Source organism: Podarcis bocagei, assembly GCF_964188305.1.
Source record: "Podarcis bocagei genome assembly, chromosome: 4".
Taxonomy (NCBI): Eukaryota; Metazoa; Chordata; class Lepidosauria; order Squamata; family Lacertidae; genus Podarcis; species Podarcis bocagei.
Window position 1 is genome coordinate 93,748,690 of NC_138128.1, and position 16,465 is coordinate 93,765,154.

At 45.9% G+C, this 16,465-nt stretch overlaps 1 protein-coding gene across 3 annotated transcripts in view; it reads right to left on the bottom strand.

The window, feature by feature from the left end:
- Positions 1-16,465, bottom strand: part of LOC308585682 (fibroblast growth factor receptor 3) — a 63,810-nt gene that overhangs the window by 20,132 nt on the left and 27,213 nt on the right. For all 3 annotated transcript variants that reach the window (XM_081191612.1, XM_081191611.1, XM_081191610.1), the window contains exons 3-7: positions 15,289-15,552; positions 9,874-9,936; positions 6,288-6,457; positions 4,791-4,914; positions 2,254-2,444 (exon numbers count right to left, since the gene is read on the bottom strand). In XM_081191612.1, the coding sequence (XP_081047738.1) occupies positions 2,254-2,444; positions 4,791-4,914; positions 6,288-6,457; positions 9,874-9,936; positions 15,289-15,552 (812 nt within the window). The remainder of the gene's footprint in view (positions 1-2,253; positions 2,445-4,790; positions 4,915-6,287; positions 6,458-9,873; positions 9,937-15,288; positions 15,553-16,465) is intronic.

Here is a 16,465-nt window from a genome sequence, read left to right on the forward strand (position 1 = left end):
GATCTCAGGATCAGTTGGAAGACTGCTGCCCCACCCCGTGGATCCTTCCCTATGGGATGTTTTAAGGATCCATATTATCTCGCCTTTTATCATTTATCTGCCGAAGTATTACCGTATTTTTTGTTCCATAAGACGCACCCGACCATAAGACGCACCTAGTTTTTAGAGGGGGAATGCAAGGAAAAAATATTCTTTAAAGGGAGCGCTGAGCAGAGCATGTATGCATCCCAGGCTGTGCTCAGCGCTCCCTTTCACGAGCCGCATGGAGCGTGTGTGCGGCGCTTGCAGGCTTTTCCCATGAGGAGGGAGAAGGGCAGCCTGTCACTGACGGGCTGCCTTTCTCCCTCCTCGGGGGAAAAGCCCCCAAGAGCCACACACATGCTCCACACGGCTCTTTAAAGGGAGTCCACCTCATGTGGGCTTTTCTGGGAGGCGGGGGAAGGGACAGAGCGTGGCTAAGCCAGAAGCTAGAACAGCGAGAGGGAGCACTGCAAAGCGATCCCTCTTGCTGTTCTGGCTTCTGGGATAGCTGCGCAGCCTGCATTCGCTCCATAAGACGCACACACATTTCCCCTTACTTTTTAGGAGGGAAAAAGTGCGTCTTACAGAGCGAAAAATACGGTAATAGTTTGCACTTTCACAGAACTATATCAAGGCCATATATAAGATCATGGTTAAGTCTGCCTCAATACAAACATCAGCAAATACTGGTTGGTTAAGGAAGGAGGGGGAATCGTGTTGTAAAGGCCTGCGTAAACAGCACAGTTTTCAGAAGATTATTTGAAAGATGGCAGTAATGATTCCTCCCGAGCCTCTGCTAGCAGGGCAGGCCCTGCCTCACTGAAGGCTAGTAACGGCCAACGGTTGTGGGGAGCCACCAAAAGCGCCCCATCAGTGATGCTTGTTAGATGAAGAAGTTTAGTTTAGAGCACTTTCCTAGCTCCCAGTTACATAGGGACTGGGGTTCCTCTCTGTAGGTCCACAAGTCTATGCTCAGTCCTCATAATTCTGGAATCCTGGACTCGATAAAGGAATGGATCTGCCATAGATATCAAAGCTGGGGATTCCAATCCGGAACCAGGTTTTGGATGGATTTGCACTCCCCCTTAAAAAGTAAATTCCCAACTTGGGGGGTTCCACTTGACATTAGAAGGCAGGTGGTTGTTCTGGCTGGTACGACAGCTGCACTCTGTCCTACAGACCTGGCTTCCATCATCCATGCCCTAGTCACAGCTAGATTGGATTACCATGATGTGCACTGTGAGGGGCTGTTTCTGAAGAACAGCTTGCAAACTTCAACTGGACCAAAGTATATACAATTTTAACAGCCGATTATGAATTCTGTTATTTCTCCCTATCTTTTATGTTGAAATAGAGTGGTGCTTTTACATCCCATCACTCTCCATACAAACATACCACGTCCCTAATATGACAAGCACCGTAATGCACTTTTCCTGTATATTATTTGGCAAAGGAGTTAATCATGTAGGAGAGGAAATAGGGTGAGAATCTTGTTTGCTGGATCAGATGCTAAATCTGAAATCCTGTTACCTAATAATGGTCCTTTAAAGTAAGAATACTTATCACTCTTTTTCATTTGTACGGTGTTTTCAAGTGATTCCTACCATTGTAGGGGTTTGGACTAGATGACTGCTGGTGTCCCTCCCAAACATACAATTCTATGGTTCTATGATTCAAGTTTTCAACGTGTGTTATCCAGCTGCAATACTTACAATGACCCTGTAAGGCAAGTTAGTACAAACTTCTCTGTTGCACGACAGTCAATGCTGGGAGTTGAGGCTAAGAAGGAATGGCTTGCCTAAAAGACCACCTAACGAGATCATGGCAGGAGCGAGACTCAACTAGAGATTTCCTGACTGATGCAATCCTAACCATATCTCCTCAGAAAGTTCTATTAAATTCATTGCAGCCTACTTCTACGTAAATGGGATTAGGATTGCAGCTGCAGTCTCTTAACCATTATGCTATACCAGTTTGTCACAAGTCTGGTAGTAGCCCTACCATATTTTGGATTTTGCAGAAGATTTCACCCCGAATGTACCTGCAAACTTGGGTGGAAATGAGAGTGATACATGGCTTTCTGCCTGCTTTTAAGGTATGTGCCTTTAGCGTCGATAATGCCCAAATTAAGGGGTTCCAGAAGTATTCACTGCTGTGAGGTGGTGCCTCAAGGGTATAGGTCAAACACTAGCATGCAATGGCCATAGAGGGGATGTGTAGTTGTGTACCAACCTTTAGGACAGTGACATACGGAGTCCCATCTGGTCCATATTTGCTTCCATTGACCTCCACGTGTTTCAGCCACTGGATGTGAGGCTGGGCATCGCTGTACACTTTGCACAGGAATTTCACATCACTCCCAATCACCACAGTCTGGTTAGCAGGCAATCCTGCCTGGAGAATAGGACGGTGGGGTGATCTTTCTGCAGAAGAAAAGAAAGGAGGAATGAGCTGGCTCTTTTCCAGTCGTTCATCGGGAACCTGATATATAGAGAGCGCTCTTTTGGAAAACGTTTCTTTTTTGGAAAGCCTTTGAATGCTGCTGTGTGAATTCAGTCAGAGGAAGGATTCGCTGTAAACAACTGCAGGGCAACCGATTTATGGCAAAATGATGTTGGTGCTTTGACTTGTTATTCTATACAGTGCAGAATCTCAGATTAAGCATCAGCGGTGGTGCTGTGGGTTAAACCACAGAGCCTAGGGCTTGCCGATCAGAAGTTCGGTGGTTCGAATCCCCGCGATGGAGTGAGCTCCCGTTGCTCAGTCCCTGCTCCTGCCAACCTAGCAGTTCAAACGGACGTCAAAGTGAAAGTAGATAAATAGGTACCGCTCCGGCGGGAAGGTAAACGGCGTTTCCGTGCGCTGCTCTGGTTCGCCAGAAGCGGCTTAGTCATGCTGGCTACATGACCCTGAAGCTGTACGCCGGCTCCCTCGGCCAATAAAGCGAGATGAGCGCCACAACCCCAGAGTCGGTCATGACTGGACCTAATGGTCAGGGGTCCCTTTACCTTTACATAAATTGCTAAATATTTATTAATAAATATAAATATAAAAATAAATAAATAAATAAATAATGAATATTATTGTTTATTAATAAATAAATAGCTAAATATTTATTAATAAATAAATAGATACCGCTCCGGTGGGAGGGTAAACGGCATTTCTGTGCGCTGCTCTGGTTTCGCCAGAAGTGGCTTAGTCATGCTGGCCACATGACCCGAAAAAACTGTCTGCGGACAAACGCCGGCTTACTCATCCTGTAAAGCGAGATGAACGCCGCAACCCCAGAGTCATTCATGACTGGACTTAACTGTCAGGGGTCCTTTACCTTTACCTTTTTACATCAGCATGGCAGCAATACAGTCTCGGTCTAAGCTCAGACCATAAGAAAGACAGGTATATGCTCAGCGGAATTGCACAAGGAAGGTAAATTAAAATAATACTGGGCAGTTGGAGGCTTTTCTCAAGGCAAAATAATTATCTTCAGGGCCAGCATCCTTGGGAGCCAGAGACAGGTGATGGCACTGAGCCCAACATTTGGCAGAGAAGCACTGAGAGAAGGGACTGGAGTCACTTCGTTTTACACTTCTCTGATGAATTCTGGGCTAAAAGAAAAAAGTTAAGAAGGGGGTGGTAGTGTAACCCCCCAATGCTTCCTCTGAGCACCATGGGCCCTGACATTTGCTGCATGTTGACTCCAGGCCCAGTTCTCCTGGCCACATATAGCTATAACCTAACAGCAGCATCAACAAAGTCAGTCCCAAGGGAATCCAAATTTTGCAGTCAGAGTACGTTGCATAAGCCATATGCAAGCACCAGTCCCTTTGGACGGCTGTAATGCACTGTACGGAATTAAAGAACCTCTTAAGGAATTAAAGAACCTCTTAATGAGGGTGAAAGAGGAGAGCGCAAAATATGGTCTGAAGCTCAACATCAAAAAAACGAAGATCATGGCCACTGGGCCCACCATCTCCTGGCAAATAGAAGGGGAAGAAATGGAGACAGTGAGAGATTTTACTTTCTTGGGCTCCACGATCACTGCAGATGGTGACAGCAGTCACGAAATTAAAAGATGCCTGCAATGACAAACCTAGACAGCATCTTAAAAAGCAGAGACATCACCTTGCTGACAAAGGTCCGTACAGTCAAAGCTATGGTTTTCCAAGCAGTGATGTATGGAAGTGAGAGCTGGACCATAAAGAAGGCTGATTGCTGAAGAATTGATGCTTTTGAATTATGGTGCTGGAGGAGACTCTTGAGAGTCCCATGGACTGCAAGAAGATCAAACCTCTCCATTCTGAAGGAAATCAGCCCTGAGTGCTCACTGGAAGGACAGATCCTGAAGCTGAAGCTCCAATACTTTGGCCACCTCATGAGAAGAGAAGACTCATTGGAAAAGACCCTGGTGTTGGGAAAGATGGAGGGCACAAGGAGAAGGGGACGACAGAGGACGAGATGGTTGGACAGTGTTCTCGAAGCTACCAGCATGAGTTTGACCAAACTGTGGGAGGCAGTGGAGGACAGGAGTGCCTGGCGTGCTCTGGTCCATGGGGTCAAGAAGAGTCGGACATGACTAAACAACAACAACAACAATTCACTGTATGTGAGGCTGCCCTTGAATTCTGGAGGCTGCAGTTGTGCAGACTCGTGACTACTAGGCCAGTAAGTGGAAAGCCCAGCAGGAAGGAACTAAATAACGTCCACCCCCAGCCCCAAGCCACCGGAGTAACACTGTCCACCTGGTTCAAACAGGCAGAAAGAACACTTACCAAGAACATCAAGCTGGTAGGTATGCCAAATGATGCCATATTTATTCCTCACCACACAGGTGTAGTTGCCTCGATCTGATGGAACCACACTTTCCATGACGAGGCTCCACTGCTGATGTCGCAACTGCAGAGGGGGAAATGAAGAATAACCACATATCAGCCTCCTTTGCAGGATCTCAGAAGAGAGTGAAGTGAAATATGGCAAAAGGAAATCAGATTTAGAACCTGGTTGTTAAAAGTACTAAAGCAACAAGGAAGCCGAGTCAATCTCAGCTCTGATCCCATTTTAAAGACTTTCTATCAAAAGTTTAATATCCCGACGGAAACCTATTCCTATGTTGTTAAATATGTAGTCTGCAGCCGGTTAATGTGAGAATTAATCTCAAACAAAACTTCAGCAATTTCCTACATCAGAATGGTCAGGAAGAAGTATTTGATCATAGCCAAAACAACTCTTGAAACCCCCCCCCCAAAAAAAACCCCACTCTCCTTTTATAGGGCCCGATAAATGAGACTGGGGAACCACATGAACCAAAAAAACTTTTGAGGAATGAGTATTCATTTAATTCCTCAGGATGTTAATCACGGCAAATGTGCTAGTTTAAAGCTAACAGTATTACTTTGTATTACTTTGTTTTATTGAAGGGGCAGACATGCTTCCTGGTATTTTTTGTACATACACTAGATTCAGCAACATAGGAAAGTTCTCACGAAATTTGTAAACGGGCTGCAGCTAGGGGTTGGGGAAAATAATAATAATAATAATAATAATAATAATAATAATAATAATAATAATAATAATAATAATAATTATTATTATTATTATTATTATTATTTATTTATACCCCACCCATCTTGCTGGGTTTCTCCAGCCACTTAGAGCAGCTCTAACAGAATATTAAAAGCACAATAAAGCATCAAACATTAAAAACTCCCCTAAACAGGGCTGCCTTCAGATGTCTTCTAAAAGTCAGATAGTTGTTTATTTCCTTGACGTTTGATGGGAGGGCGTTCCACAGGGTGGGTGCCGCTACCGAGAAGGCCCTCTGTCTGGTTCCCTGTAACCTCACTTCTCGCAGTGAGGGAACCGCCAGAAGGCCCTTGGCGCTGGACCTCAGTGTCCTGGCTGAATGATTCAAGAACAACCTGAATCTAATAATTCATCCAAATACATTGGGGTGTGTGTGTGGAATACCTACAATGTTGTTCATATGCTTCAATTGTCTCACCAACATATTCAGTTTATGACAGTATCCACGTCACATTTTGCATTCTAAAGATTATACCCAAGGAGAGAATCTGCAAAGCAGTTTGGCTATAAAGAAGTACAGACTGGAAAGGAAATTATCTATGATGTGAAAGTGGTGGATCCCATATCCAACTGCCCTTTCAAAACTGTTCAGTGAGCAAAACTTCAGGTGCGACAATTCCAAGAGGTTTTCAAAGCTGGAGGTTAAGGAATGGACCAAACTGATATTTAGACTGCTGACGTCTTACTTTGATGCCCCCAATACGGTGCTCTCCTTTGAATTCTTTGCCATTTTTCAGCCAGTGTATAGAAGGAGAGGGATTCCCAGCAGCCGGGCAGCGAAAGCGAACAGTGTTTGCAGCAGGAACAGCCAGAAGCTTCCGATCCATTATCTCGAGACGGGTCCAGTAAGGAGCAACTGTAGACACAAAGCAGAGCAACTGAAGAAACCCACCATGTCCGTTGGCGAGCCTGTGATGCGATCTATTATGTGGAACAGCAGCCAAATGGCTACAGCTAGATTTAGTTTCAGCAAAATCATTGTTGTTTTCATATATATATATATATATATATATATATATATATATATATATATATGTGTTTTAAAATATAAAATTATAAAACATACCACACAATTCATCACAAATACCCTCTTATTAGACTTCCATCAGCACCTTTGACAATCATCCGTCTTACCGTATTTTTTGCACCATAGGACGCACTTTTTCTCTCCTAAAAAGCAAGGGAAAATGTGTGTGCGTCCTATGGAGCGAAAGCAGGGGGGAAGCAGTCGGGAAAAGCCCCCAAGAGCCGCACACAAGCTCCGTGCGCTCTTGCGGGCTTTTCCCCAGGAGGGAGAAGGGACTGACTGGCCACATCAGTTGCTTCTCCCACCTCCCAGAAAAGCAAGGAGAAGCCGCGATCTCTTTAAAGGGGTTATACGGCTTCTGCGGGCTTTTGCGAGAGGTGAGGGAATCCCCCCACCTCCCAGGAAAGCCAGGAAAGCCCTGTGCAGCGTCTCCCGGCAAGGAGAGGCTGCACGGGGCTATGGATTCTTTAGCCCCACGCCTCTCCTAGGAAGGAGAGGCTGCACGGGGCTAAAGGGGAAGCCAAAACAGCGAGCGGGATCCATCCCGCCCCCTGCCTTGGCTTGCTCCATAGCTGCGCGCAACCCCTCCGGCAAGGAGAGGCTGCATGGGGCTAAAGGGAAGCCAAAACAGCGAGCAGGATCCATCCCGCCCCCTGCCTTGGCTTGCTCCATAGCTGCGCGCAACCCCTCCGGCAAGGAGAGGTTGTGTGCAGCCTGTACGCTGCTCTTTGGGGCTGGGGGGAAAATATTTTTTTCTTGATTTCCCCCCCTAAAAACTGGGTGCGCCCTATAGTCCGGTGCGCCCTATGGTGCGAAAAATACGGTAATCACTTCTTACGCACTTCCTAACTTAATATTGCCTTTACATTTTTAACACAACTCATCTCCTTCTTCATTTTTGCAATATTTCTAATATTAGTCCTCACAGAGCCTCTTGCAAACCTACAAACGTCGTCTGGTCATCGCAAATACTTTTCAAATAATCCGTAAATTTAAAATCATTGTTGTTTTCATAGGTTTGGAAAGAGCAAGGTAGTTGTCATTTGAGCCTTGGAGAAGCTTGCTGATGAGACCCAATTCTTGAAAGAACTGAAGCAGCTCCAAAATAACCTTAGTGAAATGAAACACAAACGCAATGCCAAGTTAGCATCGGATTAGGGTCCTCAGGCTATATGAATGAGAAAGCTCTCTCCTCAGTAAAATGCTGAGCTCAGCAAGTCAAGAAAGGTGGGCAAATCCACTCCACTTCCCAGTGGGGAGGAGTTGCGGTGGACCACGTGGCCAATCACTCCCCTCCAGGGGCATTCCCGGCCACGTCATTTCTAGCCAGCCAATCCGCTGGCTGGGGGCGTGGCCAGGCCCCATTTAAATGGAGGCGTGAGCTGGAGAGCTTCCTCTTGGCTCGCCTCCTCGATCTCCCACCTGACCTCCCTATTTTCAGGTTTCAACATTGGCCTTGCTATGGACCTCGGTTGGTCACCGTTGAGGGGCCTGGTAGGAATTTTTCCACTTGGCAACCTGGCACGTTTGGTTTTCGCCTACAATCGCCACAACTTTGTAAGGTTTGGCGGTTAGGCATTGGTTGACCTTATGATGGGGGAGGGAAGGTGTGGCCATCACCTGCCCCTCCAAGCTTAAGGGTATTCCATTAAAGGAATCCGGGGGTGTGGATCTTGTCCGAAGCCTGGGGTGGGGCTAGGGCCATGCCACGACCCCGTCAGGAACCCAGGGGGAGTTTGAGTTGGTTTGCATCGACAGGGCTCCCCCTACCGGTGGTTGACCCTTACTGGACTCCCTGCGTGACGGGCAGGAGTCAGCTATGGTCAGGTCAACTTCAATGCCTAAGCTAATACCGCTCACATTCTGTAACCAATAAAGTTGTGGCCTAAATTTGCCCAATAGCCATTAACCTAATATCCGTGTCCTTGTGTCTTATTCATCAACGAGGGGGTGGCTTCGGGGTCTCGACACGCAACAGAAAGATCTCAGAAAAAAGAGACAGTAAGCAACAATAAGCGCTAAAGAAATTTCTTCCCCAGGTGCTTCAGAAGAGGACCTCCAGTGATCAGAATGCCATCACAGGAAGCACCTCAAAAGAAGTGCCTTGTCTGTTTGCAAGAAGGTGTATGGGAGGGCAGTGCACATGGACTGATTGGCAGCAGTCAGCATAGGTAAAGGTAAAGGGGCCCCTGACCATTAGGTCCAGTCGTGACCAACTCTGGGGCTGCGGCGCTCATCTCGCTTTATTGGCCGAGGGAGCCGGCGTACAGCTTCCGGGTCATGTGGCCAGCATGACTAAGCCACTTCTGGCGAATCAGAGCACCATTTACCTTCCCGCTGGAGTGGTACCTATTTATCTACTTGCACTTTGACGTGCTTTCGAACTGCTAGGTTGGCAGGAGCAGGGACCGAGCAACGGGAGCTCACCCCGTGGTTTAACCCACAGCGCCACCCGCATCCCTAGCAGTCAGCACAGAGGTCAGCAAAGTCACGTTAATAATCAGTGCACCAATTCAGTGCATAGATATGTGTGACACTTGCAAAGCACTTCATCCAACTGTCCCAAATAACCCTAGTCCATACATAGGAAAAAACAAAGAGACTTTTAAAAATCATTAGGGATTTCAATTTTAAAGGGTTCTGCTACCTTTGAAGGCAGTGGTTTTGAAATACCACTGTCCTTCCCAGGTATTTCCCATGATTTTCTTTAAGTAGGCAGCACACTTCCTTGGCACTGTTACAAATATCGCATATTGACTCCAAATTAAGGCAGTGGTAGAAGCGAACACAATACGTTGCATAGAAATCCCCCCCCCCCCGCAATTCAGTTGCTATTTAAGGACAGCAATGGGGGAGCCACAGAAACAGAAGAAGAGTTTACACACCCATTCTTTCAAGAAAGGGCTTCCTGATTAATTCTGAAACTCTTTTAAAAAAAATTCTTTAGTGAAGAATGGATTGCTGCCCTTAGAAAACAACTGAGAAATTGAGGTCTTTGTGCAGTAGCATAACCACTCAAAAAGATAACAGTAAAAACATTGAAACACTGAAAAGTTTTGACTCAGTGCTAGATATTGTAAAACAAAGGTTGAAATCACTGGAGCCTACGTGCCAATCTCTCCCCCCCCCCCCGCCATCTGCACAAATGATTCCAACAGTTCCAAGCCCCATTGATGCCAATAGTTTAGCTAGTATAAGCATTCTTGAGAATTACTTTGCATGTGTCCCAAACCCCAGATATTTACCTCCGTCTTCAGAGTCATCTTCATCTTCATCTTCCTCTTCATCATCACCTGACGATGGAGAATCTTGAAAGAGAAGCAAGGGGTGGGGGTGGAAATTACATTTTGTGGAGGCAAAATTCTCAATTCATTCCTGCAATGGTTGTCCATTATCAAAACGTATTAATTGGCACATCCCAACGTCAACCCAATAAAGCTGTGATCATCTGAACTCAACTTTTACTTCTGAACTTACTAACACAAAAATCCACTCATCCACAAACACAGGGATACAGCCCGGCTAAGCCCAGAATATCAATAATGATCTTCAGAACAAAGGGGATTAAAAACCACAGGTGGTTCAGTTCTATCAATGTCCTTCTTAAAGTAAGGCGTTCTGAACTAGAGGCAGTACAGTGGTACCTCGGTTTAAGAACAGCCCTGTTTACAAACTATTCAGTTTACGAACTCCGCAAAACCAGAAGTAGGTGTCCTGGTTTGCAAACTTTACCTCAGTCTAAGAACGGAATCCAAATGGTGGAAGGGCACTGGTGGCGGGAGGCCTCATAAGGGAAAGCGCTCCTTGGTTTAAGAACAGCTTTGGTTTAAGAACGGACTTCCAGAATGGATTAAGTTAATAAACCAAGGTACCACTGTACTCAAAATACAGCAAGACCAGTAAAGGACAGTGGAATTATTATTTCTTGCTATCTGGACACACCTTCTGTTTATGCAGCCTAAGACTGCAATTGCTTTTTTAGGAGTCAAATCAACTGTTGCTCACATTTAGTCTGTGATCAGCTAAAACAGGCCTCTTCACCCCCCCCCCCAGTAAGAAATAGTGACGCAATTGCTGGGAAGTTGGGGTGGTTGTTCCACTCTACTTAGCCACTTCTGTTAAAAGGCGCTAATGAAAACCAACCAAAATCTCAATTCCACCATAAAAAAAACAATGTCCCCATTTGTTTGCACTTTTCTACAAAATGAGGATGGTCTGAAAACCTTTATATATAAACAGTTTGAGCAAAGATGTACCCAAAGAAATTGTCCCTGAAGAAATCTGGTGAAATGACAAGCTCCCACATGAGGAGAAAAATGGAACAACTGAAAGGATGGCATTTTACGCAGATCGCCTGGGCGGCTGCTACACATAACATAACTACAAGGGAACCTATTGACTGAGGTTTTTGTAGTCTGCTTTTAAAAACTCAAATAAAAAGAATGTAAACTTATCATCTTTGATATTTATAAAAAAATCTCTTCCACGTCAACTCTCATCCAAAATAAACAGGGGCAACGCACAGGTACCCTTTCATAAGAACTCTCTCGTTTAGTGTGGCAGCACCTACAACTTTGGAACTGCCTGCCTATTGAGATCAAGCATGTGCCTTCACTGTACTCTTTTCAGTACCTGTTTAAGACATACTTGTATAGACAAGCCTACCCAGCTGCTTAGAAAGTTGAGGTAATTTTAATCTGTTTTAGTATTTTAACTTTTGTATGCCTTAAAGTGGGGTTGTGAATTTTTCTTGATTTTACCATCTATATTTTGTAAACCAATTTGAGGTTTTGTAAACCAATTGGCACATTCTAATCGTTTCCGTTTTCACAGTTTTGAAAGGCTCACAAGCTCGTTTTAAGTCGGCGGTTTATCGATGCCCAGTATAAAAGTGGTTTTGCTGAGGAAATCAGCTTGGCAAAATCATGTTCGTATTAGAATTCCCCACTGCCAAGAGCCAGGCACTGCTAATGGGAAAAAAAAACCAAGCAAGATCATGTTTATTGCCCCTGTGCAGCTACGCGGACTCTATATTTACAGTCTGTTGTCGTAATATGAAAATATCTCTAGGTCCTTTTTGCTCTTCCACGTTGCTGTGAATGTTCTCTTCTGTTCTTTGGAAGTTCTTGAAACTCAAAATTTCTTTGGAAACCACAACCTGAATGCAACATTCCAGGTGAGGGTGTGGCAATAAAGATATATAACATGCAGCAATATATTTTTTTTCCAGTACTCTTTCATTTACACTGCATAATGTAAAACTGCCCCTGTACCAAGAGAATATGCTTCCACTGTTGTTGTTTAGTCGTTTAGTCCTGTCCGACTCTTCATGACCCCATGGACCAGAGAACGCCAGGCACTTCAGTCTTCCACAGCCTCCTGCAGTTTAGTCAAACTCATGTTTGTAGCTTCGAGAACACTGTCCAACCATCTCGTCCTCTGTCGTCCCCTTCTCCTTGTGCCCTCCATCTTTCCCAACATCAGGGTCTTTTCCAGGGAGTCTTCTCTTCTCATGAGGTGGCCAAAGTCTTGGAGTCTCAGCTTCAGGATCTGTCCTTCCAGTGAGCACTCAGGGCTGATTTCCTTCAGAATGGATAGGTTTGATCTTCTTGCAGTCCATGGGACTCTCAAGAGTCTCCTCCAGCACCAGAATTCAAAAACATCAATTCTTTGGTGATCAGCCTTCTTTATGGTCCAGCTCTCACTTCCAGACATCACTACTGGGAAAACCATAGCTTTAACTATACGGACCTATGTTGGCAAGGTGATGTCTCTGCTTTTTAAGATGCTGTCTAGGTTTGTCATCACTTTTCTCCCAAGAAGCAGGCGTCTTTTAATTTCGTGGCTGCTGTCACCATCTGCAGTGATCAAGGAGCCCAAGAAAGTAAAATCTCTCACTGCCTCCATTTCTTCCCCTTCTATTTGCCAGGAGTGTAAAACTGCCCCTGTACCAAGAGAATATGCTTCCACTGAGCTGGTTTTAATTAAGCGTTAACAGGTTATCACAGGAAACCAGGGTCCTGCGGGACTTGACATCCTTCTGCAGGGCGTGCAAGACGGAGTTGTTCCGCCTGGCCTTCAGTCCGGGCCCAGTTTGACCCCCCCTCTATGGGACCCTGTAAGTTAACTCTTTGGCCTTTTTATCGGCTCATGTGGGACCAACATGGATGAATACTTGAGGTTCCCGGCCCCTATGGTTGTAATTCGTGGGCAATCACTTAATTTTATCCTGATTCTAATTTTTAAGCTGTATTTTAATCAATTGTTTGATTGTGTTTTAGTGTATTTGATATTTGATGTTAGCCGCCCTGAGGCCAGTCTTGGCCAGGGAGGGTGGGGTATAAATAAAAATTTACCTACTTACTTACTTACCATTTCAATCTGAAACATACCCATTTGGAAGTCAAAGGAACTTCCCTTTCAGAAACTGTGCTTACCGAGTCACAGTCGAAGCCCCCAGTTTTTGCACTGGTGCAACTAAAGCAACACCCTACATTCGAGCCATGCATGGCATGCCCATCCTTTGCTGCTGTTTATCAAAGGCAACTATCATTTTTTCGGATGGACCAGTTTCATGCTGTATTTTTCACTTTCATCCTTGGGTCATTCATTATCTGAGAAGCACTCACTCTGCTGCGATCATGTTTTAGGGTGATGGGGATGTGCTGCCACGAGAAGCCACAAGACCTCTCGGATGGCATGTTGACTCCCACCCTTTGGCTGGCCCTGCCTAGGCACTTTCGCACAAGAATACAACACCACATCTGATGCGGAGGGCTGAGACCCTACCTGCCTGCGGGCTATCTCGCCAGAGTGGTGCATGCTCTAGTTATCTCCTGCTTGGACTACTGCAATGCGCTCTATGTGGGGCTACCTTTGAAGGTGACCTGGAAACTGCAATTAATCCAGAATGCGGCAGCTAGACTGGTGACTGGGAGTGGCCGCCGGGACCACAAAACACCGGTCCTGAGAGATCTGCATTGGCTCCCAGTACGTTTCCGAGCACAATTCAAAGTGTTGGTGCTGACCTTTAAAGCCCTAAACGGCCTCGGTCCTGTATACCTGAAGGAGCATCTCCACCCCCATCGTTTAGCACTGAGATCCAGCGCTGAGGGCTTTCTGGTGGTTCCCTCATTGCGTGAAGTAAGGAGACAGAGGGCCTTCTCAGTAGTGGTGCCCACCCTGTGGAACACCCTCCCTTCAGATGTGAAGGAAATAAGCAGCTATCCTATCTTTAAAAGACATCTGAAGGCAGCACTGTTCAGGGAAGTTTTTAATATTTAATGCTGTATTGTTTTTAACACTTGATTGGGAGACGCCCAGAGTGGCTGGGGAAACTCAGCCACTCAGAAGCAGAGGTGATTGCACAGGGCAACATCCCAATTTAACTGGCGATGTTGCAAGTCGTGTCAACTGAACGGCCTTTCCATTCGCCCCCTTGAAGACTGACACTGATGGTTGGGCAGTGTTCTCTTCAGAAAGTATAGATTTGATAGCTTTAAATGCAAACCGAATCAAATTTCTTCCCATTCCCGGTCGTTATACATTGGGCCTGTGAACTTGAATGCGTATCACGAAAAGATCAAAACGAAAACGGAAGTTGGTAAAGAGATGCACCCTCCATAATGCAAGAATACTCAGCAGCGACGTTCCCTTCTCACATCTCCTCTGGGGGTGGCCCACCACCGTGAAAACCTCTGGATTCTTGAGCAAGTGCCATGGGTTCCACCCCATCATTTCTCTCCCCTCTCCCCAGTTTGCCCACAACCAAGAGAGAGACAGTCAAGAGACAATGGAGTGCGTCTCCAGGGATGAAGTCAAGCTGCTGTGTTTGGAGCACCCAAGGGACCTCCTGGGAGCTCAAATTTTTATGGAGGTCCTGGGCTGCCCCGACAACAAGACACCCCTCTTGGCCTTGCTGTTGCCGGAAGGAGGCTTACAAGGCACCATCCAACAGTCTTAGGGACCCCACTCCTTACTGGTGTAGGGTTCACTCCTTAGCCTTCTTCTTCTCCCAAAGATATCCCACAAGGCAGTGGAAGTTTGGACCAGAGCTTTCCTTCTCCTAGATGGGCTACCTTCTCTGGTTGACAAGCCCCGTCTGCCCCGCTACAGCAGGTGTAGAAACTGGCCTCGTCTGCTCAATCCGCCAGAACCTGTCTTCACATGCAGTGGAAGTCTCTGGGGTTTGAGACCCACGGCTACCCTCGCCCAGTTTAGCTGGCCATTCAAAGCCGTTCCCAAGAAGCAGCTGCTGTTGCATGCACAGCTTCTAGGGGCCACAGGTGAGACCAAAGGTAGACAAACTACAAGAGTGGAAAATTCATTCGCATCCATGTCCAAGCACCTGGGGTCCTATTATTCCACAGAGAGCATTCCAGAACCTGAGTTAGTCTTTAGCTTCTTTGTTAACCTAACACTTTTCAAGTCAGGAAGCTGCAACCTAGGCAGACTGAACAATATCACAAACTTCATTGGATAATGCGAAGGAAACAACGTTGGTCAAACAACATTGGTCAAAGCAATTTAATTTTCAGATCAAATTAGAACCAGATGCAAAACTCTTTAAAATGCACTTTTGATTTGGGGATGTAAGCATGGATCCAGGTGATCTGCAGAAAAGCAGGGAGAAAACGGGGTGGGGACTTCACTGAACTCACCTGTTACTCGTACTGTGAAGTTCCTGAGCATTTCAGTGGAGTGCCTTGGCTTACAGCTGTACAGGCCAGAGTCATCGTATGATACATTGATAATCCTTAACAACTTCTGGACAAGATGAGTTCGGTTAGTAGGTGAAATCCCAATGCCATCTTTATACCAGAAGACAGACATAGAAGAGACCGGAGAGTTACACAGGAGTTCGATGTTCTCGCCGCTGCCAACCACCAGTTCCTCAAGGAATGTTGTATCGGTCCTTAAATAATCTGCAAGGAAAGAAAATGGAAAAGATGCCATACAATTCTAGTTTACTCAGAATATCTAAACATGATCATAACCATATTCTAAGTAAAAAGGTAAAGGTAAAGGACACCTGGACGGTTAAGTTCAGTCAAAGGCAACTATGGGTTTGTGGCGCTCATCTTGCTTTCAGGCCACAGACCACTTTCTGGGTTATGTGGCCAGCAGGTTTAAATCGCTTCTGGCGCAACGGAACACCGTGATGGAAACCAGAGAGCATGGAAATGCCATTTACCTTCCCGCTGCAGTGGTACCTATTTATCTACTTGCACTGGCGTGCTTTCGAACTGCTAGGTTGGCAGGAGCTGGGACAGAGCAACAGGAGCTCACCCAGTCGTGGGGATTCAAACCACCGACCTTCTGATCAGCAAGCCCAAGAGGTTCAGTGGTTTAGACCTGTAGGAGAGTCTCTCTCTCGTTTATTTGCCCTTGCTTTTCACGAGTCACAAGCTTTCTCTCCCCTGGTCCTGGGTCACCCATCTCTCCTCTCCTTCCCATGCCTTCATCTACTAACTCATCTGCCCTCTGGCTCCTGCTGCCACCACCAGCCACTTCCCCTTTATCTCCTGCTTCTCCACCCTTTCACAGGCACCAGTGTTTCTTCCTTGTGCTTCCTTCCGCCAAGAAGATTTCCTATTTCATCTGCATCTCGCACCCTCTCGTTTTCCTGCATACATTTCTTGCCTTCTCTGCCAAGAATCTTTTCCATTCCGGAGCTGATTTGTGGAATACATCAATTAAAAATGTTGATGCCTTTAGGAACGCAGAGACTGCTTTTCCTCTCATTTTTAGGAAACTGTAGAACTGAAGAGCACTTTGTGATAGGTTGCCTAGCTCCCAAGCAAGCTTGAGACCCAGTACCACTCTGTTTATACACAC